Raw genomic sequence first — 25,021 nt, forward strand, 5'->3', positions numbered from 1 at the left:
ATTTACCAGGACTATACACCCTTTTATAAATGCGTCATTGTACCTTCAAATATTCCTTCTTCACCCTTATTAATCCGCGCTACATGCTTGTTACCGCCACGGTGGTCTAGCGGTTAGAACGCTGACCTTGTAATCCTGGGGGTCTTGCCCGAATTTATAACTTGTGTTGGGCAAGGCCGTGGTCTAGGCAACACGGAGTTTTCCTCCGTGGCATCCCAACAATTACTCCAATCACACACAGAAGAAGGCAATGGCAAACCACTTCTGGATCATCTGCCAAGAACGTATATGAACAGGTCCCAGTCCGAGAAAAGGATGGAAGGATCCTGTTCATATGGACCTGTCGTCAGACAGAACACTAAATAAATAAAAAACATGCTTGTTGTTAAAGACTGCTTTAATCCGTCTTCTGCTAGCCTCTTTAAATAAATTAATCTTATCTATTATGAAATATAAACATTTAACGTTTGACTTACAAATCTTTGTCTCATATCTGAATAACGCAGGAATAATATGAGATCAATCTCGGTAATACATTAACGAATTGAAAATGTCTCGCTTTCTGTATGAAAATTTATGTTTACTGTAAGTGATAATGCTTGCGAAGGAGTTAGTTTCGGGGCGGGGCTACAACTTCAAGTAGATTCATAAACTTAGACTTAACAGCTGTAGAGCACAACACAACAGAATACAAACGCTGATATCTGAAAATAATTATAAATCAACATAAATGATAAACAAGTGTTCGTATCATAGTTACATTCAAATAATACTTCAGTATATCAGCTGTTTGCTTTTCATTACACATTTCAGAGTATCTCCCAAGAAAATAGATCCAAAACATGTTACAAAATGGTATCTAATCTCTTTATCATCTGACATTACCATTGAAAGTTGTGAGGAAAATCTCAAATAGACGCTTATGGTTACGGGTTATGTCGTCTGTAGTCTGAAGACGCGGTTGGAATTAAAACCTGCGAATGTCTGCCTTTTAAATAGCATTTTCACGTCTGTCTGTCCACACGAAACAACTCGAGAACCACTGAACATGTTTTTATAAATGTTGATATTGGAGACGTGTATTAAAATGTCAGCAGAATTCAATTTTGGTTAAAATCGGATACCAATAACACGTACTCCACACGAAGACTCTCGTGCGATTCTGGGTTGGAAGTAACTGGGCGAGGAATCCCGAGAAATGTGCCCACTCATCAACGTTATTGAAAATGCGACTCTGACGTCATTCACAACTTTGAAAGGTAAAGGCCCCATAATTGTTCGAATTAATTTGTTTCGTTTATCTCACACTCGCTACATAGAGCGACAATTTCAGTGACATTACAATCCAAAATCCACGTAGATAATGACGACTTCCACAGTGTTTAAAGTTTCACTACACATATATTTGGAATAATGTAAATAATATTGTAATTTATTAATTAATTAATTACATTTTCGATTAGTTTTATTTTTTCGTAAATACATAAATACAACATAAATTTTAATCGACTGAAGTAATGCAGTTTAGTGGCTGTCTTAGTGGTGGTACTAGACTTCCTTATCGCTTGTTTAACGACGCTGTTATTGGCGGTGATTGCGAGAACAGTGACTACATAATCAGAAGTTCTGAACAGTTTCTTATGCCAGATCATAATTCGTATTAAGCAGATATATCATGACGAACGCTGAATCTGTTACAGAATAATTCCTTACGTAAAACAATTAAGACACTTTTTAAATTTCCCTCACTTAGCGCTTTCGTAAAGATCTCTGAAACTTACTTAAATACCCTACATCGCATTTTTGTCCAACCAAGTATTACGGGTTCGATTCCAGAGGTTTCAGAATTTTTTTAAAAAAAAAAGTAGAAATGATTTATTTTCTTCACAATTTTGGGAGAACGGGAAAATAGTTGTTCCAAAAAAGTTCAACAACAAAAATACCCTGTAAAATTGCGAACAAATGGAATAATAATAATAATAATAATATTTTTGAGTTCTCGTTTACGTAATTCTGCACAACGCATTCTTATTGAAGTCCGTAGTACTTTGAAGACCTAACCACCAGGACTCCTCTGAAACATCGATAAATAACTACCAAAGTACATGGTGCAATATTCCTGAAAAGTCATATTCGTGTTCATGCCATTTTGTGTAGCATGAAGTATATCAGCCATTTTAGAAAGAGAAGTCTGTTACAAACAATTTTAATTCTGAATAAAAGTTAAACTTATGTTTATATTTACTAGAACACTGACTATAATTGTGAAGTGTATTTTTGTTAGAAATTGAATTGAATAAATGTAATCTGTTGTTTAGTTATTTTATTTCAATAGACACTAAGCTACTTGTGACAGTATTAGTCAAAATGTCGACTGAGGAATATTAAAATGTGGGCGGTGCGGAAAAACCGGACATTTTCTCTTTGTGTCTTGTGTCCATCTAAACTCAATAAACCTGGATTTAAAAAATCAATGCCTGTTTCACATCCTTGTTTCCTACATAACAACAGAAGGGGTGAAAATAAAAGGACTTTGAAAGAACCTTTATGTACTCTGTAGCTAGCTGGAGTACGGTACGAGTAGAAAGCTTTTCCAATCGCTAGGAAAAATAAAGTCAGGAACTGTGGATATTGGAATCAGGTGCAGAGATGCTTAGACAAAAGTCGATATAAGCTTTCGCTATCTCACAGACAATCGAGGGAACTTGCAGCCTTGTTTTCTTTTATATATAAATGGCTGGCATACTAATTTAAGTCACAGTTGACACACTGGTTTATCGAATAAATTAATTAAATTAAAATACATAATTTACGTTTACGAATATGCCAGTAATTAATATGTTGTTGTTCTGATCGACGTTTCAGAGTTTTGTCCTGCTTCTATCATCATAGCCATGATGATGGAATCAGTAGGTATCTCAAAAACGTCGGTTAGAATCTACCAGACTACACAACACAATATCCCAAAAGATAGTGTTCTCATATTCATGTAGTATTTTAAATCTTAGTTGGTTTACGTGTACAGACATGCGAAAAATAATATATGATTTGTTCTGCCATTTGAAATACTGATTTATATTTCATATTCCGCCTCGCGAAAAACTTTAATTTGTAGTTAACAGATCAATACCGTAGTCTGAATAGGACATTAAGCTATCCCAAGTAAATACGCAGAGATAGGTCAGAATACCAAATTCCTATCTCGGCGTTAAAGCATGATAATCATTCTGTTGTTACGTCATGGGGGTATATCAGTGACCGACAATTAATATGAATTCAGGAAACACGTCACAGATACTTCCGCCATTACGTGCTACCAGATGATAATAATCTAATGGTCGCGGTGTAGTGTTACAGTTGCTACGTCGTAATTAAGACTGGGATACGTAAGCTTTGGTTTTATCTGTTTGTTTTGCCGACATTAATACACAGTAGGCGAGAGTGTTTGTTTATGGATGAGCATTCGTCCTACTACTAGAAGGTCGATTATCACACAGAAAATCGAGTTTTATTTTAAATAAAACCTATAGCAAAATGTAGTAAAAGAAACGGGTTACTCTTTTGATACAGAAACAAAATAACTTATGGAATTAAAGAAAAGGCATAATTCTCAAATTATGAAATTATTTATATTAATTCTTGTCCGTCTAATCACAATAAATTCTTATTAAATATTAAAATATTACAATAATTAACATAATATTTAAAATATCAAATGATGTTCTTTATCGAAATATTCGATTTACATTAATGTAAATGGTCTAATGTAAATCGAATATTTCGATAAAGAACATCATTTGATAATTTTAAATATTTTAAATGTTAATTATTGTAATATTTTAATATTTAATAAGAATTTATTGTGATTAGACGGACAAGATTTAATATATATTTATTATATCACAATATGACGCAAATTTACCATCTCTTATGAAATTATAATAAAATATGAATTAATTTATCCAGTCGTAAGTTTTACTTTGCAAATGATGCTACAATCAAGCAGATTTTAGAATCAGTTTTAACTAAATTGATAATAAACTAAGAAACCGTGTAAGTATAAAAATACGAAATAAGTAATTTCCAGTTCAATTTCAACTGACGTCGTCCATTATTACAATTGGGTACGGTTTGTGTTTGACTGCATATGATAATGTTACGATAGATGGCAGAGTATTCTGTTTCACAAGCAGGCAGTTTTTAGATGTATTTCTAAAATGGGAAAATAAAATTTTACAATAACGTTACTGATGGTATATTTTAAAGTTATTCTCAATCGAAGGGGGCAGTTTAAGTGATATGGGAGAAAGAAATGTGCAATGAATATAAAGGCAAACAAGAAAATGGTTAACGGATGAAAACAGAAAATATATGATTCCCCGTTGAATTTTAACGGACCTTTTCCTGTAGTGTACACGAACGGACGGAACGTTTAAGTTCATGCCACGCCAGGTTCACGGCAGTCAGACGAAGGTGGAAAATGAAGGTATTTCTTCCTGTAAGTACCACATCACGGGAGAGGGGCAAAGCCCTTTGCACCGCAGACGGATATGAGTAGTCGGTTAAATACCCTGGCCCACTTTACGACAGGAAAGAGGCCTTGGTTCCCAGTGGACATAAGGGTGTGGGGGAATATGAGGTGGTAACGGGAACATTCATTGCCACTGTACAGAATCGAACCCCCTGACTTCACAACTTCACGTAAGGAAATAAAAGAATAATAAATTATGCAACCTACTTCCTGTATTTATGCATAAAAATACACCGAAAATTATAATTCAGGCTACATATTTCGCAGATATTTTGTTTCGTAAAAAAATCTAATACGGTAGACTCCCGATTATACGGCGGTAGATTAACCGTGGTATGTCTGGCTTAAGTGGAAAATATAACTTATATCTTAATTGCATCATGCTTGTGTTCCTCAATACAGTACTTTTATTTTCCGTCGTTACACAAGCTTATTGTTAAAATGATATAAAATTTCACATAAAATTGTTACATTTTAAAATTGACGACATGTTTCGATATACAATTCTATCATCGTCAGGTCTATCAAAATTAAAATTAAAATCTGGTGTATCTGTTGCTCTGCTTATATTGCTTATGTTTTATCCGTTTTTATTACATCTCCAGGCTTCTTTCATTTAATTTTGGAGACGCGTCTGGGTGCCTATATCTGCAAAATCAATTTTAATTTTCATATCGTGATTCTGGCTACCGACATAGGAAATGGAATAATATTACTCTAATTTTATATTATTTTAAGGAATTACTCAAATATATCGTAATACAAGCAAAAGAAATACAATCACAAAATATAAAGTATTATAACATACCGGGTTGTGTGTGAGGTGCGTGTCCGTTGTTATTGAATGGCAGACAGCAACTGAGTTGTAGGTATCGTGTGTGGCTATATATATTGGGTGAAAGTTGTTTAGGGGGTTGGGTCAATGGACTGTAGAATGTTAAATATCGGATTGTTCGTGTAAATGTTGCTGTCGTTTAGTGCAAGGTTTTGTTTATGTGTTCTTTGTATATGATATTTCTCTATGGTGTCTCTATGTCGTTTGTTTTGTATTATTTTTATAATGTCCATTGTATGTTCTATTTTGTTGTATGAATGTCCTGTGTTTAATATATGCTTTGCATATGCTGAATGGTCTTTATTATGTTTTATTGCTGTAATATGCTCTTTATATCTTTGTAAGAGATATTCTAAATAGACAGAATATAAATATAGATCTAATAAATGAAATTACAAATATAACTAACATTATTATTAACCAAAATTATTTCCAATTCAACAATGAATATTGGAAACAAGAAACAGGATTACCTATGGGAGCCCCCACCTCGAGCATATTATCTGAAATATTCTTACAATATCTCGAGCATGATTACATAGTAAATATATTAAATAAATATCAAATTAAATACTATAGTAGATATGTTGACGATATACTCATGATTTTTGATGGAAAAAATACAGACATAAAAAATGTTTTAAATGAATTTAACAACATAAATCAAAATATACAATTCACTTTAGAAAAAGAACAAAATAATAAATTAAATTATTTAGATCTAACTATAATACGAAACGAAAATAACTTCGAATTCAAAATATACAGAAAGCCAACAAATACAAGCACCATAATTCATGCCTCTTCATGCCATCCGAATGAACATAAACAGATGGCTATTAACTACTTAATAAACAGAAAAAATACATATCCCATAACCACAGTAAACAAACAAATTGAATGTAACACAATAAAACAAATTCTAATAGAAAACGGATATAATAATTATGAATTAAAACCCAAAAATAAAATAAACAATATAAACAACATAAATGAAGACGGAAACGAAAATAAACAAAACAAATGGGCCACATTCACATATATAGGAAAAGAAACCAAATATATAACAAAAACATTTAAAACAAATAACATAAAAATAGCATTTAGAACAAAAAACACTATAAAAAACATCTTGAAACAAAAACCACAAATAGACACAACAAATCAATACGAAAAACCAGGCATATATAGGTTAAAATGCAATGATTGCCCGTTAACCTATATAGGCCAAACTGGACGCACCTTTAATCAAAGATATAAAGAGCATATTACAGCAATAAAACATAATAAAGACCATTCAGCATATGCAAAGCATATATTAAACACAGGACATTCATACAACAAAATAGAACATACAATGGACATTATAAAAATAATACAAAACAAACGACATAGAGACACCATAGAGAAATATCATATACAAAGAACACATAAACAAAACCTTGCACTAAACGACAGCAACATTTACACGAACAATCCGATATTTAACATTCTACAGTCCATTGACCCAACCCCCTAAACAACTTTCACCCAATATATATAGCCACACACGATACCTACAACTCAGTTGCTGTCTGCCATTCAATAACAACGGACACGCACCTCACACACAACCCGGTATGTTATAATACTTTATATTTTGTGATTGTATTTCTTTTGCTTGTATTACGATATATTTGAGTAATTCCTTAAAATAATATAAAATTAGAGTAATATTATTCCATTTCCTATGTCGGTAGCCAGAATCACGATATGAAAATTAAAATTGATTTTGCAGATATAGGCACCCAGACGCGTCTCCAAAATTAAATGAAAGAAGCCTGGAGATGTAATAAAAACGGATAAAACATAAGCAATATAAGCAGAGCAACAGATACACCAGATTTTAATTTTAATTTTGATAGACCTGACGATGATAGAATTGTATATCGAAACATGTCGTCAATTTTAAAATGTAACAATTTTATGTGAAATTTTATATCATTTTAACAATAAGCTTGTGTAACGACGGAAAATAAAAGTACTGTATGGAAAATATAAATTACTTTACAAAACATAACGTTTAAAAGAATTAATAAACATAACGACTTTTTGGTAAATAATAGACCTACATTTCAATAATAGATTATTCAATAGAATTAGATTAGATATCGCTGTGTCTACACAAGAACTCACGCAGGTCAAGTCACGTGATGTAACCTGCTCGCTCCCAGTCCGTCAGTCGCCTTTCAACAGTCGAATTGCGAGGATGTCTTTTTCACAAGTGCAAAGAGTGTTCGTTGTCGAACACTACCTGGCATCTCGTGGTATCCTGGCATTGTGGAAAGTTACTTTCCTCGCAAAAATAAAGAATTAAATTGAATTAAAAATAAATTTATGGATACATTTCCCGATTCTACTCTGCTAAACAAATCTACAGTATTTCGTCTGGTAAATCTTTTCCATGACACAGAAACTCTCTATCATTTTTTATCAAAGACGAAAAGAGACTCACAAATATCGTAACGAATTTTCGACTTGTGTTATGTTTTATTACATATTTCCTTGATGTTACTTTCAGGCTATTATTTATACTGAAATAATACATCAAAGAGAGTTAAGTCAAGGTTCACTATTTGGAAATTACTGATCCATATTCGGGTTGCAGAAAAATATTCCCATGAGACAACCGTCTACATATACCGTTGAGTGGAATTCTAGAATAGATTATCCTCAAAGCTCTGTTGTCGCAGCAATTCCTGGTACTCATTTCTGCAGCGTCATTGTAGTGTCTTATTAAAAACAATTATTTGAGTTACTCTTAATTCATTACAAAAATTTTAGTGTTTAAAATTCTCCTATTACAGTAAAGTTTTCGTCATGACTGAACTGAGATAATGAAGCATATACATATTAAAATTATTCGTTTCATTTAATTACAAATTTGTATATGCATACACAATTTTATTTACCTCTTATTTGTCACGTTACTATCTAATATAAATGCAAAGTTAGATCATTTCCAGCATTGTAGAGTCCTTTAAAGAAATCCTTTGAAGAGCGTGGCGGTTTTATAAACTCGAGGCAGTCACATCATGCTAATTTCTTGAAAATAATCCGCTCTCTAGTCTAGCTCGTCTCCACAAGGTATAAGCCAATTCCATTTTAAACGCGATTTCAGTGCAATATAGCACGCTGTCACGTTCTTTGCCTAATATCCATGTTAATTAGATCACCGTAGCCTGCAGATGGATGCAGGTGTGAAACTTTCTTTGTTTATAGATGCTATTTCTGTTACGGAATCAATGGGGCAAGAAGACAGATTTAGTCATCTATAGTCTTTATCAATCAATCAATCAATTAATTCCTGTAACTCCTACGTGAATCATAGGATCTCCTTTCGGAGGTTTCATAGTCTTTAAATCGTGCATTTATGAGTAGTGAGTGACCAGCCCACTGCCTCTGCACAATTTCTACTCACTCCTTATTTGACTGCCAGAGCAATCTAGCAGTGAAGCTGTGAATCAGGATAGATTTGGGTGAGAAATTGACGCTGAATTTTGCTTACACTGATTATTAATCGTTTGTGCCATCCTTAAGGTGTCAATAGCACCTGCGTGTATATTTTATTCATCAGTAGGATTTATATTACAATGAGATGGTAAAGTTGCGTCATATTGTGATATAATAAATATATATTGTTTAGATCTTGTTCGTCTAATCACAATAAATTCTTATTAAATATTAAAATATTACAATAATTAACATTTAAAATATTTAAAATATTAAATGATGTTCTTTATCGAAATATTCGATTTACATTAGACCATCATGAAAAATGAAAAATCATTTAATATTTTAAATGTTAATTATTGTAATATTTTAATATTTAATAAGAATTTATTGTGATTAGACAGACAAGATTTAAACAATTTATATTACAAATAAAATGCAGAACGAGATAAATATCATTTACCCAGATGGCGACTAATCCACTTGTATTATATCGAAAATTACTTGTATAATAGTCACAAACCCCCCCCCCCCCCCCCCGGTTTAACCTGATTTCGAATGGGCTTCAAGAATTTGTTAAGAAATACTGTTTTTCATTTAGGAATAATTTCACGATTCAAGGTCGTACGAATCTTTGTGTTTTAATTATTTCTGCTGATTTTCTGAAGATTAAGTATTGTGTTGAACACTGTCTATTATTTTCTGTTGGCTAGAATTTATTTTTATATATAAAAATAGGATAAATACACGTTATAATATGGAATGTCTTAGAACACCTGTATAAATATGTAGTTTAAAGTGTTAGCTTTATTTGTGTTATCGAACGTCTCGACCGAGTGGTTAGCATTCCTGCTTAGTTCAAATGTCGGTCAGGAAGCCGGCTGTAATGATTCACGTTTTCCTCAGGTTTCTTTCGTAACTCAAGAAAAATTTTAGGAAATTCCCCAAAATTTCAATACCGCTTCCTTCCTAATCCTTTCCAGTTTGCGACTAAATTACGTGGATATTCGGCAATGATCCCATTGTTCAACGTAATGCAGAGTAAATGTTTAATGCCTTAAAACTTTTTGTTGTGTTGTCTCGCAAAACAACCATCATATATTCTTACTTATAAAGAAAAATCTGTATTTTACATTGCGACATGTGTTTTTTCTTTGTTCCTTTCTGTATTTCTTCATTTATGTCTATTTAATCTGATGACTTATTCCATAATTACACTTCTGAACGTGACTGTACATCATTGCATTGCTTTTACAAAGACTGTACAATCAAACCAGTAATTGGCTCTTAGTCTGTTAATGCACGTCTTACGCTGTATTTAAATATCAAGTTCTGGGAAGAAAAGTGACACATAAAATAGAAATCCGAATGCATTGAAAATTTACTCTGTAAATCTCAGATATTCATATTAATAAACCTGAAGTAAAGCATCTCCCATTTTGTTTCAAACTTCATTGATGGGAAAGGAAAAAGGCAAAATAGTTTTATTTTATAATGACAGATTACTGGTCAGGCTACCACAAATCATTGGGTTTCCTCATCAAATTTTGATGTTCTCTGGTGAGCATTCTTTACATTTTATACGTTAGATTCCACGTGTTGTATCTCGGCCTACACACCGGAAAATGTTTCTTTGTTTTTTCTCATGTCCCCCAAGCAGTGTCAGATAGAATTTTATAAAAAAAATTACCATTTTTCCCACCATTTTACCATCTCATTATTTATTATTAGGTAAACCAAGAAATTTTGGATTTGATTTTCAGCTGTGACAATGTGAAAAGAGTTGCAGGCACAAGACAATTAAACTAAAATTCATGTTTAATAGAAAAACCTTTCTGATCTTTCTTTCTGGGCAGAAGATTTACTTTAAATAGTTTATATGACGTAAATTTATATATTATATATTAAATCTTGTCCGTCTAATCACAATAAATTCTTATTAAATATTAAAATATTACAATAATTAACATTTAAAATATTAAATGATGTTCTTTATCGAAATATTCGATTTACATTAGACCATCATTTTTCATGTTTCACATGTTTCAGTTCCTAAAAGAACCATCCTCAGGTGTATATAATTATATAAAGCTTCAAAAATATAAATAATTCAAATACAATTTTCATACATTATGCCAGCGTGCATTTTTATTACATTTTTACCAGAATTATTTATCGTTTTGAAGCTTTATATAATTATATACACCTGAGGATGGTTGTTTTAGGAACTGAAACATGTCGTGAAACATGAAAAATGATGGTCTAATGTAAATCGAATATTTCGATAAAGAACATCATTTAATATTTTAAATATTTTTAAATGTTAATTATTGTAATATTTTAATATTTAATAAGAATTTATTGTGATTAGACGGACAAGACTTAATATATACTTATTATATCACAATATGACGCAACCTTACCATCTTATGACGTAAATTGTTTCCGTCATTATGTTGTTTGGGCTGGGAAGTTCAAATATCATCCGCCGTGTAGTCCAGCGCCTTTTGTAATGCGTTTAACGTGTATAGAATACTTACTAATTACTAAATGTGTAATAGGATAGTTATATTCTGCATCAACCTCAAAGCAGGATAATGCGATTGTAACATATCAAATGCTAATGCTTATGAAATAGCAATATCTGATCCTACATCAATAAATCATTCATTAAATCAGTTCTTCGATATGTCGTACAATATAGAACGTTAGTTGGTCATTGATTTGTACGTGTTGGTAACATTATGTGATTGTAGTTACCTATTTAAGATCCTAGTGGTAATAATATATACCTTCTAGAGTCAGTATAATGAATTTTGGGTATATAAGTATGGTTGTCAGTATAAACAGAGATTAATTCATTTAGTCTTTATATTATTTACTTTTTCAGGATCATAAAAAACAACAACAGAACGTTCACCCACACAAAAATCATGTTAAGCACGACGTACATATCCAGAACTTCGAATACGATATTAAAATACAATAAAATCTAGAACGAAACATCATTTGAAATCTGATAAACATCTGACTAAAAGTTGCATTTAAGAAATTATATTTAAGTTTATATAATTTTTTATACACCTGAAGATGGTTCATTTAGAACTGAAACATGTCGTGTAAAAAGTGATGTTCTAATGTAAATCGAACATTTCGATAGAGAATAGCATTTAATATATTTTAAATATTTAAATGTTAATTATGGTAATATTTTAATATTTAATAGGAATTTTATTGTGATTAGACTGATAAGATTTAAACAAATAGAGATTAATTCGTTAAAAACATTTACCAGTTAACATTTGTAACAGAGAAATGTCGTGTTAGGCTGTGACTTAATTGTCATATAGGCAAATTATTTAGACTAGACGCTACTCTGAATAAGTCCAGCCAAATCCCTGACATGTCTCCAGATGTAGCTCACAAAACACTCTTTTTCAAGATCAGCTTTGTGTTTTAACGCAGGAATGATTTAACCTATCATTGGACTAAATCTTGCGCTTGGCTGCGTGATTAATTGGTTTGTTAGTTAATTACAAGCTTCGGTTTCAAAGATTTCATGCTTAATAGGGAGATCATATATGAACTCGTCTGTAAGGCTGTTTTATATCAGAAATTATTCAACGGATGTTGGCAGAAATTCATATTGTGGATCTACAGTTATTTTTTGTTCCGTCGTTCCAATGTTAACCACAGTTTACGTGAAGCTCATTTAAAATTTTCTAGATTTTTATAAGAAACAGCTCATAATACAAATTTTGCGTCGTGACATCAAACATTATTCTCATTATATTTTATGTATTCAACAGCTTATAAGATAAATTGTTTCTGAGTTTTCACGGTGTGATATACTTTTCAAAAATGGATTTTTATCTATAATAAATTAAGTATCAAATATGCGGGATAGCAAAGAACTCTTTTGCAAATATGTTTACTCTTTATGAATATATTTTTACACTTCCCAGCTTATTACAGTAGTGGATTGGGTGTTAATTAACAATATAGTGCTCATTTAACAATTAACGAAAAATTGCAAGTCAGGACTCAACTGCAGTATTCTTTACGTGTTACGAAGATAATTAAGCTGTAACGCATACATTTATAATTAGCAGACAAGATTATATGTAATATTTTCAACGTTTAGGACTCATTTCTGATTCTGAGTAACCCTAAATAATTTAGTCGATATTTAAAATTGTCTACGTATACCTACAAGAATATCTTTTCCCTATCATAGTCAATGTAGTAACTAGCTAAGGACTTGGCGACCAGGGGTTCGATCCCCGACGGGGGCAGAGGATATTTCCTATAGCCTCTGTGTCTAGAGCTGTTCTGGGGTCCTCGCAGCCATCAAATGGGTACCGGGTTCCTTTGCCGGGGTTAAAGCGCGGCCGGGGCGTGATGCCATCTAGTGCCGAGTTAAAGAATGAGTAGGAGCTATATGATCTCTCCCCCGAAGCGCCTACATGGCGTATAGTGGGACAAATTTTACTTTGATTTAAATCACAAATACACTCTGGCTCTCCTTATGACAAATGATGACCTCACCCGTTATGCTGGGACCTAGTACAGATGCGATCTGCGGAGTGTCCTCATGAAGCTCGACTTCTTCACTGCTGCGCCGATAAAGCTTGAAGAGCCAAGCCTCGCACCGTAGTCTTAACCTGGTGTCACGGGAGGTTGCCCTCTCCGCTTCCAGCTCCAGGGTAGATCTCGAAGTTTCCAAGCTTCCTCCAGGTTCCGGGAAGATAATGGTAGGTGGAGGATCCAGAACCTTAAAAAAAGAATACAATACGAATTTTGAGGTCTCACAGCTGTGACAATGTCGAAGATGGTCTTCTGGGTTTTATATCCGCGTGAAACTGGAGGCAGATACCAGAGTTTCGAAGTAGCATTTACTAGTACTCAGGGATGGATGAAGATGGAGGCAGTGTGCTCCTGGTGTCTACGTACATGTTCATGTGGAGTTACAATCCAGAAGGCGAATATAATAATTGAGATGCGAACTTCATATTACGGATAATGGTTAAACGTAATCGGTGTGAAGAAATTATGAAGGAAAGAATAAAGTGTAGGAAGAAGGAAAGGAAAGGAAAAACAACAAAAATGAAATTTGGAGTAAAGAATGACTGGGAACCTGCACACACACGAGCGAACCAATTTCAAAAAAAAAAAAAAAAAAAAAAAAAAGGGGGGGGGGAGTCTTTTACTCTCCTTGTTTTAAATTCTTTCCAGACATGAGAATAAGAGACTTTGGCCTCCCGTAGGGCCCTCTTGTTTTCATTCTCAATGAGTAACACATGTTTAATCGATATAATTTACATATATGTATCTGTGCACACAAGGACAATTCGTGGAGATGTATCTTTATGTATAATGTGTTCAATATGACCAACGTTCTGTCATACAACTTCAGAAACGTTAACGGCTACGAACGTGATAACTCGACGGCACGTATCGTTAAAGCAAATAGGGTACCAATTCCGTGCCCCACCCTGGTTTGCCGTTCAGTGCACAGTGGTTCATGCAAGATGGGGCTACACCACAGGCAGCAAACTTCCTGCAAAACCCTTTAGGTCCAAGTGTTATTTCTCACTGACATCCTGTTGGCCATGGCTGTGGACAGAAGTGGCCACCCAGTAGCCCGGACACAAATCCTAGCGACTTCTTCCTTTGGGTTTGTCTTAAAGGAAAACTGTTTCCAAGAACGTCAGCCTCAATAACGATTTTTTCAAATATGGAGAAATTTTGAGAGATTTTTACTGTCGAGTGTTTAATGTCTTAGAATGTTTTACGTTATGCGTCCCTCTTTCTTCAAGCACTTGATATTGATCTATAGCAGTGGTATTCAACCTGGGGTACGCGAAGAATCTTAGGAGTTACGTGAAATTTAAAAAAATATATATTATTTTATGATAAACACTGAATAATCAGTAATGTAATTTATTTAATTTATTTTAGATGTAGATTATATACTATGTATAACTTGAATTATACACCAACAACTTTGGGGGTACAAAGTTGAAGAGAAATTCTATCTGGGGGTACGCAAAGACATCTTAGGGGGTACGTGAAATTTAAAAAATATATATATATATATATATTATTTTATGATAAACACTTAATAATCAGTAATGCAATTTATTTAATTTATTTTAGATGTAGATTATATACTATGTATAACTTGAATTATACACCAACAACTTTGGGGGTACAAAGTTGAAGAGAAATTCTATCTGGGGGTACGCAAAGACATCTTAGGGGGTACGTGAAATTTAAAAAAAAAAATATATATATATATATATTATTTTATGATAAACACTTAATAATCAGTAATGCAATTTATTTAATTTATTTTAGATGTAGATTATATACTATGTATAACTTGAATTATATACCAACAACTTTGGGGGTACAAAGTTGAAGAGAAATTCTATCTGGGGGTACGCAAAGACATCTTAGGGGGTACGTGAAATTTAAAAAATATATATTATTTTATGATAAACACTGAATAATCAGTAATGTAATTTATTTAATTTATTTTAGATGTAGATTATATGCTATGTATAACTTGAATTATACACCAACAACTTTGGGGTACGAAGTTAAAGAGAAATTATATCTGGGGATACGCGAACAAAAGAGGTTGAATACCACTGCAGATCGCTACCTCAATGTATGCAGTGTATTAATCACTTGATGATTTGATTGTATGAAACATTTGAAAAATAGTGTAATAGAATACGTTAAGAAATGAAGTTAAGGAATAGGGAACAGGATTAAGGAGAGAAATAGAGAAATGTAGTAAGAACATCAGTAATACGAACTTATGACGTGTTTTCACGTTAGGATGTACTCGGCTGCTATGAAGGTCTCATAACAAAGACATCTGAGGTTTAGCATTTATTATATTTTGTTTATTACGTAAAGATGTCTTCATTTTTGAATGCATACAAGAGGAAGAATTTTCCTTGAGGAACATCCATATACAATTTCTTACAATAATACGGAACCTACACTTGTTATGATATTTTCCCCATTTTCCTGAAAATTCCATTTTTCAAATATTCTCCTTGAGTACCGTTAAACTATGCACTTTCCTTAACCCGACACACCAAATTCCTCATGCACATATTAAACACGTGGTAAAATTATGCGTTTTAAAAATTTCTCACAGTTTGATGGATGCTTATAACAGTCAGAATATGTAAAAGCCTGGTGGAGTACTATAATGAATTCGAAACACTGAGCGGATTTTAATAGAGACACTGTCACTTAACAGTCTGAGTGATTTTGACACTGAAAATGAGTGACGTCACCATTTCACTAGTGCTAATATAAATTGTGACCAGGTCCTGAGAGAATTTCGCATCACTAAACAGTATTATTATTTAGTGTTCTGTCTGACGACAGGTCCATATGAACAGGATCCTTCCATCCTTTTCTCGGACTGGGACCTGTTCATATACGTTCTTGGCAGATGATCCAGAAGTGGTTTGCCATTGCCTTCTTCTGTGTGTGAATGGAGTAATTGTTGGGATGCCACGGAGGAAAACTCCTTGTTGCCTAGACCACGGCCTTGCCCAACACAAGTTATAAATTCGGGCACCGCCGGGAATCGAACCCGAGACCCCAGGATTACAAGGCCAGCGTTCTAACCGCTAGACCACCTCATCTTATTATTATTTAGTGTTCTGTCTGACGACAGGTCCATATGAACAGGATCCTTCCATCCTTTTCTCGGACTGGGACCTGTTCACATACGTTCTTGGCAGATGATCCAGAAGTGGTTTGCCATTGCCTTCTTCTGTGTGTGAATGGAGTAATTGTTGGGATGCCACGGAGAAACCGGGGAAGCCCCAGGAGGAAAACTCTCCGTGTTATAACCAACCCTTAACGCGTAATAGACACTTATATTAGTTTATATTAAGCTATGAAGTTATATAACCTGGGTTGACGTTACATTTCAATTTATCGTACAAAATCTTGCGCAGTGCAGATTATCGTTGGATCTATAGCGAAACTCCAATGGACACACGCGAATTATATCAATTATTCATAAATGGTATTTTCTCATCCTACCGAATAAATTAATTTTACTCACGTATGGGTTGTAAAATTTCTCCGCAGACCATTATTATTATGCAGGGGAATGTTGGGAGTTGGATGGGGTTTGCGTTTGTAGGCAGTTTGAGTGGGATTATGGGAGAAAATGATCACACAGGCAATTTATTTTGAAGTTTCGTTCAAAGTACAATCAATCGGCGAACTCAGCATTTTTATCAGCTACGGTGCGAGGGATATACGGTTAAATTAAACAAGTGATTTATTACCAACGATAATGTTAAGCCGATAACAATCTACGCCACTTTTCGTACAGTCTGAGAGAAATTCTCTTGTTCTATGTCACGAGCTGTTGTTAGTTAAAAGTCCCTGACAAGTGAAGAGAAGAAATCTAATTTTCTTAATTAACTGATTTGTCAGTTGTTCGCTGTCTCATTTGTGGTTTATTTAATGAAGTTGTCAGTAGAGTACGAAGTTAAAGGATGAGACGATTAATGAATCATGAATTAGAAAGGGTGTAGTAGGAAAAGATCCTGTCCATTACGAAAGCAGGGTAGAAAGAAATGTGTGACGCACCTTGTCTTACTGTAACGCCACATCACATAAATTAAAGTTTCAATTAGATTCTTTGTGGTACTTTTCTGTTTCGTATCAAAATATGTGAAATGACACAATACATTTCTTAACATTTTATATTAAAGTTTATTTTATTAAAAATAACATTTAATATCCTCAAAATAATTGGTCTTTAAAGTATAATTTACCCATGGGGGAAATTATAAACGTGTCTGAGATCTTAGTTTTTCGCGTCGGTGACAATGATAATAGTGTTCTTTTGGGTTCTGGTGTCATATGGCGCCCGGAAGATGGAAACAGTACGTTTCTCCGAAACGTTGGCAGTCCACACGGCGGCAGAACCCTCAAGGACATAATTTTCAAACGTAAATATAATTATACAATTAAGCAGCCTGATTATTTTGTGGTAAAATATTAAACTACTATAGAATTGTTTCCAATGAACGAATGAATAAGTGAATTGTGTGTCCAAATTCAAAAGATAAATAAAATGTTAAGGACATATCCAAGGAATTATATACAGCATCTGACAGACCCGTAGTACAAGATATTGGCCGAACAGTCGATTACGATACGTAGATAAACAATCAATGTCGAGCGGTATTCGTGTCTAGTTTCATACTCCACAAATTTACGATCTACAAATTTGATGAGTTGTTAGCAGTCTATTTTAATAATGAAAACATAACCTAAAAAGAACAGTTTAAGTGCTGGCTGTCAGGTAAAACTAGTGTATACATTGTCATACGATAGAATTCTCTTTCCAAGTTAAAGTATTTAGACCTATTGTTTGGAGCTGTTAAATGCGTAAACATTATTAATATTATTTTGAAGCACAGAATAAGTTTACGTTTAATTTGTTGGACGTAAATTAACCTGAAAGTTTCCTACCTTTTTCTTATGACTACACCTAATTTCGTAAGCATAACTCGAATATCTTATTAGTTAATGTTATCAAACACCATGTTGATTTTTTATATTCTACAGAAAAATTTCTGCAGTAATAGTGATATATTTTTATGAAACTTTTTCCCATAAGCACCACTTTCAGAATCACTTATTAAGTGGCGCTAGTGTCGCCTAACAGCCACGATGGTCTAGCGGTTAGAACACTAGCCTTGTAATCCTGGGGGCCTCGGGTTCGATTCCCGGCAGTGCCCGAATTTATAACTTGTGTTGGGCAAGGCCGTGGTCTAGGCAACACGGAGTTTTCCTCCGTGGCATCCCAACAATTACTCCATTCACACACAGAAGAAGGCAATGGCAAACCACTTCTGGATCATCTGCCAAGAACGTATATGAACAGGTCCCAGTCCGAGAAAAGGATGGAAGGATCCTGTTCATATGGACCTGTCGTCAGACAGAACACTAAATAATAATAATATAATAATAGTGTCGCCTACACATCACAAGTTCGCGCGTTCACCATGTTGGTAACACTGGTCGTAAGAATTTAAAAATTTACGTGGCCGTGTAGCTATCAATGACATGAATTTCATGTAAAGTTTTCTGATTATTGGTCTAGTGGTTCAAATGTTTTAACGGATACATGACCATATGTGGCTCGTTTCTTTAATAAAAAAAATCAAAAACGAGGGGCACCTAAGCAGAACTATGAAAAATAATTGCAGCCCTTTTTGGAAAAGAATAATCTGGCGAACAAAATAATCTAATTATCATTTAATAAAATCTCCTAGGACTTTCAGGTCCAACCAAGTTTAATGTTTTAGTCTTAGTTTGCCCTTAAAACGGTGTAGCCACCGACTAGCTCAGTAAGCGTAGGGCATATTCCGAGATTTAATTGCCGTTAAGTCGCCATTATGACTCCTACACCCCTACAGAAGGTCTGTTAATTTTTCGGCTACTAAAACCGATATTGAAACATAATACGAACTTTAAACGTTGAAATATGCTTCATTATATTTTGAGATTTCTAGGCGCTAAGCTATCTCCATATTCGTGTCAGCGTATGGTTATTGGCCACATGTTACCTGAATTATCTACCAAATAACGTGAAAACAATAATCATTTTACTCTGACTCCAGTCAGGTGTCAGGTGAGGCTCGTAACACAGGACCAGAAGGTACGAGTAATCTGCTATATCATCAGTTATATCGCATATCTTGTGGGACGGTGATAGAAGAATATTCACGGTGGGGGATGATAATTAGCAAAATGAAACCAAATAAGTTGGACAAAAGCCTGATCTACTAGGTAGGTATCAACTCTGTCCACTACGAATCTCAACTAAAGTTACCCTGGATGAAACCGGGCTCTCCGAGACGATGAACCAGTATCTGCCGTGTAGCTATTACGAGGTGCGATCAGAAAGTTTCAAGACTGCGCCTATAAAAACCCGTACACTTATCTCAGGTATTAAATTCATCCATCACCCTCGAAGTAGTTCCCCTGGGAGTGAACAAAACGATCCCAGCGCCGCTGCCAAGCCTGGAAGCATCCCTGGAAATCTTTCTTTGTCAGCCTGTCAAGCACCATCTGCGATTCTGCCTGAATCTCTTCTATCGTCTCAAATCTCCTTCCCTTTAGCTGAATTTTCATCTTTGGGAAGAGGAAGAAGTCACACGGAGCTTAGAAAGGAAGTTGGGGTCGGTTCTTGCAAGATCTTTGAGCTCCTGACAAACGAGAAGTCGATTCTGCTTCTGGTCCTCAGACAGGATGCGTCGCATGTGGAGTTCTTCCTTTAGAATCAGCTGACAGGTCCCATCCGGTTCGCACTCTATTGACACAGTCTGAAAACTTTCTGATCGCACCTCGTACATGTTTTAGTAAGTAATACAATTAATAAAACTTGGTGAAATTGTAGACATTACCATACATCAGGCTTGTCAAACTCTGTTTACTAAGGGCAGCTTATAAATGGTATGAATATCCCAGGGGACTTCACGTGGGTGGGAAAATTCATAAATAGGATTATTAAAAAAGTTTTCCCACTATACGCCATGTAGGCGCTTTAAGGGAGGGGATGTATAGCTCCTACTCATTCTTGATCTCGTCGCTAGATGGGAGTGAGTGTTCAGCGTCACGCCCCGGCTACGTAGGGCAAAACACAACCACCATAAATTGAATTTCTCTGTTTTCCTACAAATATTTCAATATAACACATTTTAATATAATTTAGTAGTAATGGAGAACAACGGTACACAAGTGGCTATTTACAAAACGATGTACTCATTTGCCATGCATTTTAAACACAATTTATTAAAATTGGGAAATTTAAGGTCGTAATTTATGTACTGTACAATTCAAGAGCTCAGTCAGGCCTCATAAAACAAAGAGGTTTGCAAATTTGACATGCCTGCTGTAAACAGTCATAAATTACTAGTATTGTTAATCAAATAAATATTTACCAAAACGAAACGTATACAAAATAAAACTTTTTGGGTCATCTTGTTTTATGCACAAATATATTGTACGACGAGTCGTGTTTGAAAAAAAATATATTTAAGCTTTTATTTGGCGAATATTTATTTAGTAATGAGACTTTAAGGTCATTTAAGACGTTTCATTGTTCGGTTTTATCACTTTTTCAAACCCTTGACGAACTTTTCCTCTGTGGTTATTAGGGCGATATGGCAGAATTATTATTCCCGTTACGAATAAAGAGTCACTCCATAAAAACAAGATAAAATTAACTTTTGCGTTCCGCGTTATCACCTGACGATTTCTTATAAAAATACAATTAAATTCACAATTAACAACAGTAAGAAGCAAACAGTTTACTAACAGCATAATTTACCTGAACAAATAATTATATAATTAAATATTATATACACTGTGATATCTGTGATATGTTTGGGTTTGTAGTAATTAGCCTCCAATATTTTTAAGTAAATTATCTCTGACCAAGACGTGCATTGGACTATTTGAACACTGAAATTGTGGGTTCTAATCCAACTCGATACATGGATATGTTATATGTTATGCTATGTTAAGTAAAGGTCTCACGAGAGGCCTATAAGCCCGGCTAACCCGGTGCAAGGAGTCCTGTCAAGACTTTGAAATAATTTATAGCTTCATAAATTAATTCTGAATGCGAACAGAATATATTGCCCCCATCTGTAAAAGATGGATAATATCTGGACCCATTAGGCAAGCAAAACCATACAGAACTGATGTAGAGACTATTTAATATATTTATTTTTTCTGTCTATATACACGGTATGGGGAGTAATGGTCTTTTAATATTTGAAATGTTCTGCGAACGCTGAGCTGGAAGTTTAATTACAAAATTAGCGTAATGAAATTCTGTAAACAATTACGTTAATTTGTATATTAGCGAGTCGAGAAAATCTTTATGATATTAGCAAGTCTCCCCTGATCTACTATTTATTCCGATAGATTTCTCGTAGCCTTTCTGTGTCTTCTAGCGAAATCAATGATGGCACCCCGAGAAAGTTCATGTTTGCAGATTTAAAAAAAAAATTTCCATCCTATTCGACGCAAAATTAATTAAAGCGGGACCTAGTCATTAGCATTCCAGCTTCGTATTTGGGAGGTCTTCGATTTAAATCCCGGCTATAATAAAACAGGGGTATTTCGTATATTTCCTTAGTATCTCCAGACAAATATTGGGATAATACTTTAAATTAGGCCAAAACTTCTTCCTTCCACAACATTTCTGTTCTTTACGTATTAATTTGCATATCACTAGGCGCTAAGTACTTGACAGCTTCCTTACATAATCTACAAGCAAAGAAGAAAATATCACAAAATAACCATTCATTGAAAATTAGCAGAGTACAATACAGAATTACTACAATTATAACTATTATAATTGAATAGTACACAAATACACCACAGCTTAAAATGGAATACTAAACTAACATTGAGGTTATGAAATGTGGTGTGTTTAATACATGTGACAAATATAATTTCTAATGTAAACGTACAAATTTAATTGTGACATGTGATGGACAGAAAGATGCTGGCGCACGTGAATTTATAGAATTATTTCATTCAAAATTCCCAAATGCTTTACATCAGTTTATGAATATACAAGTACCTCGTTAAACAAATGGTATTCAATTGCAGTTTCATAGTATAATTACTATTGTATTTCAGTCGAATCCAGTTAATATCTTTCTGGAGTTAGTAATATGCATAATAATTAAAATCCTGAAATGATACATACGAGGTGCGATCGCAAAGTTTCAAGACTGCGCATATAAAAACCCGTACACTTATCTCAGGTATTAAATTCATCCATCACCCTCGAAATAGTTCCCCTGGGAGTGAACACAACGATCCCACCGCCGCTGCCAAGCCTGGAAGCATCCCTGGAAATCTTTCTTTGTCAGCCTGTCAAGCACCATCTGCGATTCTGCTTGAATCTCTTCTATCGTCTCAAATCTCCTTCCCTTTAGCTGAATTTTCATCTTTGGGAAGAGGAAGAAGTCACACGGAGCTTAGAAAGGAAGTTGGGGTCGGTTCTTGCAAGATCTTTGAGCTCCTGACAAACGAGAAGTCGATTCTGCTTCTGGTTCTCAGACAGGAGCCTTGGCGTCGCATGTGGAGTTCTTCCTTTAGAATCAGCTGACAGGTCCCATAGCCTATCCCAACAATGTCGCACAAGTCGTTCATGGTACGACGTCGATCTTCGTAACATTTTCGGGCGTTGTGCTCGAAGATGGTCGTCCAGAACGCTCGTCATCATCGACAGAAGTTCGGCCATTTTTAAAACGTGAATGCCACACAAAAGTTTGTGCACGACCCATTGCGGACTCCCGAAATGCTTGCTTTAGCATTTCATAGGTTTCCGTAGCCGTTTTGGCGAGTCTTTGGCAAGAGATTCAGGCAGAATCGCAGATGGTGCTTGACAGGCTGACAAAGAAAAATTTCCAGGGATGCTTCCAGGCTTGGCAGCGGCGCTGGGATCGTTGTGTTCACTCCCAGGGGAACTACTTCGAGGGTGATGGATGAATTTAATACCTGAGATAAGTGTACGGGTTTTTATAGGCGTAGTCTTGAAACTTTCCGATCGCACCTCGTATCTCGTTTCTCGTACTTTCTGAGCACCGATAGTATATAAATGATGTATTCTGAATATGTACGAGGGTCGCTCATTAAGTAATGCCCCACATTTTTTTCCTCAGAATATATTTATTCAAGATGGCTGAAATTTAGTGACAATATAAATCAATGTTTCCCTTACACATACTATTTTTCCACATAGTCCCCATCAACTTGTACGGCTTTACGCCATCGTGGAACAAGTGCGTGCATGCCTTGCCGGTACCAGCTCTTGTCCTGTGCACGTAGCCATGTCCTCACTGCTTGAATCACGCTCTCGTCATCTTCAAACCTTGTTCCGCGGATAGCATCTTTGAGTGGCCCAAAGAGATGAAAGTCGGAGGGTGGATGGGGCAGCACCGTCCAACCCAATTTGGTGATTTCTTCCCGGGTTCTCGGACTTGTGTGAGGGCGTGCATTGTCGTGCAGGAGCAAAATTTCTGCTGGATGCTTGTAAGGCCGAGCTCGTCGGAAACGCTTCTTGAGGGTTTCAGGGTCCCGATGTACGCGTCTCGCACCTCTTGGCATTACACCCACAAGAATGAACCCATCACTGTCCCAAAAGACAGTCATCATGACTTTTCCGGCGGAGGGAGTTGTCTTGAATTTCTTCTTTCTCGGTGATTGAGGGTGATGCCACTCCATTGACTGCCTTTTTGTCTCCGGCTCAAAGTGGTGTATCCAGGTTTCGTCACCTGTAATGATCCCTCAGCATCAAAACGCTTCCAACAATTCAGAAGAAATTGTTTTCCTTTGAATCCTGTGGTCTGCTGTGAGACTTCGTGGAACCCATCTTGCGCACACCTTCGAATATGCGAGAGCCTGGATAATTGCAATTACACTTCCATTGCTGACTGAAAGCTGTTGGGCCAATTGTCGAGTTGTGATGCGCCGATCCTCACGAATAATGGCATCCGCGCGGTTCAACATGTCTGGAGTGGTGGCTGTGGCAGGACGCCCAGAGCGCGGCAGATCATGGAGCTCGGTTTCTTCACTTCCTGAAGCTTTAACTCTCTTAGCCCAGCGACCAACGGTGCTCCTATCGACTGCACAGCTTCCATACACCGCACACAAACATTTATGAATGTTCACCACAGTTTCTTTTTCAGCAAAAAAGAATTCAATTACAGCTCGTTGCTTGTAACGAGAGTCGTTCACAGACGCCATTTTAACAGTTCACTACAGCTCCGCCATTGGTTGGAATCATTTGAAACTCCGTACACGAACGCGAGAAACATCAAATCTCAAGCATGTAAAAGTACACTTTTCTATCTTCATTATTGGCTGAGAAAAAAAATGTGGGGCATTATTTAATGAGCGACCCTCGTAATTAATTGTTTCGGGCTATCATTCTCATATTGCAGTAGAATTATTAACCGACATTAGCACGTGGACCCAATTCAAAACAGACATTAATCTTTTTCGTAAATAGGCCAAAATTAAGGGCATGGCCTGTTATTTTTCCGTCAGTTTTCAACTGTAGGGGAATTCAG

General features: G+C 35.1%; 1 protein-coding gene and 3 long non-coding RNA genes across 6 annotated transcripts in view; 2 read left to right on the forward strand and 2 right to left on the reverse strand.

Moving 5' to 3' along the window:
- LOC147874790 (uncharacterized) overlaps positions 1–25,021 on the forward strand; it is a 246,716-nt gene that overhangs the window by 74,113 nt on the left and 147,582 nt on the right. The window lies entirely within an intron of this gene.
- LOC110838846 (cell adhesion molecule 2-like) overlaps positions 1–25,021 on the reverse strand; it is a 316,884-nt gene that overhangs the window by 23,990 nt on the left and 267,873 nt on the right. For both annotated transcript variants that reach the window (XM_087343363.1, XM_087343362.1), the window contains exon 5: positions 13,407–13,632. In XM_087343363.1, coding sequence (XP_087199489.1) covers positions 13,407–13,632 — 226 coding nt within the window. The remainder of the gene's footprint in view (positions 1–13,406; positions 13,633–25,021) is intronic.
- Positions 5,083–5,701, reverse strand: LOC147874791 (uncharacterized). The gene is made up of 2 exons (XR_015533746.1): positions 5,340–5,701; positions 5,083–5,179 (listed from the first exon to the last, which is right to left on the reverse strand). It is a non-coding gene; the product is annotated as an uncharacterized LOC147874791 (long non-coding RNA).
- On the forward strand, positions 5,717–7,240 carry LOC147874792 (uncharacterized). The gene is made up of 2 exons (XR_015533745.1): positions 5,717–6,983; positions 7,144–7,240. It is a non-coding gene; the product is annotated as an uncharacterized LOC147874792 (long non-coding RNA).

The sequence above is a fragment of the Zootermopsis nevadensis genome, unplaced genomic scaffold (assembly GCF_977971745.1).
Source record: "Zootermopsis nevadensis isolate Lab colony 2312 unplaced genomic scaffold, Znev_1.0 Znev_ptg000005l, whole genome shotgun sequence".
Lineage (NCBI taxonomy): Eukaryota > Metazoa > Arthropoda > Insecta > Blattodea > Termopsidae > Zootermopsis > Zootermopsis nevadensis.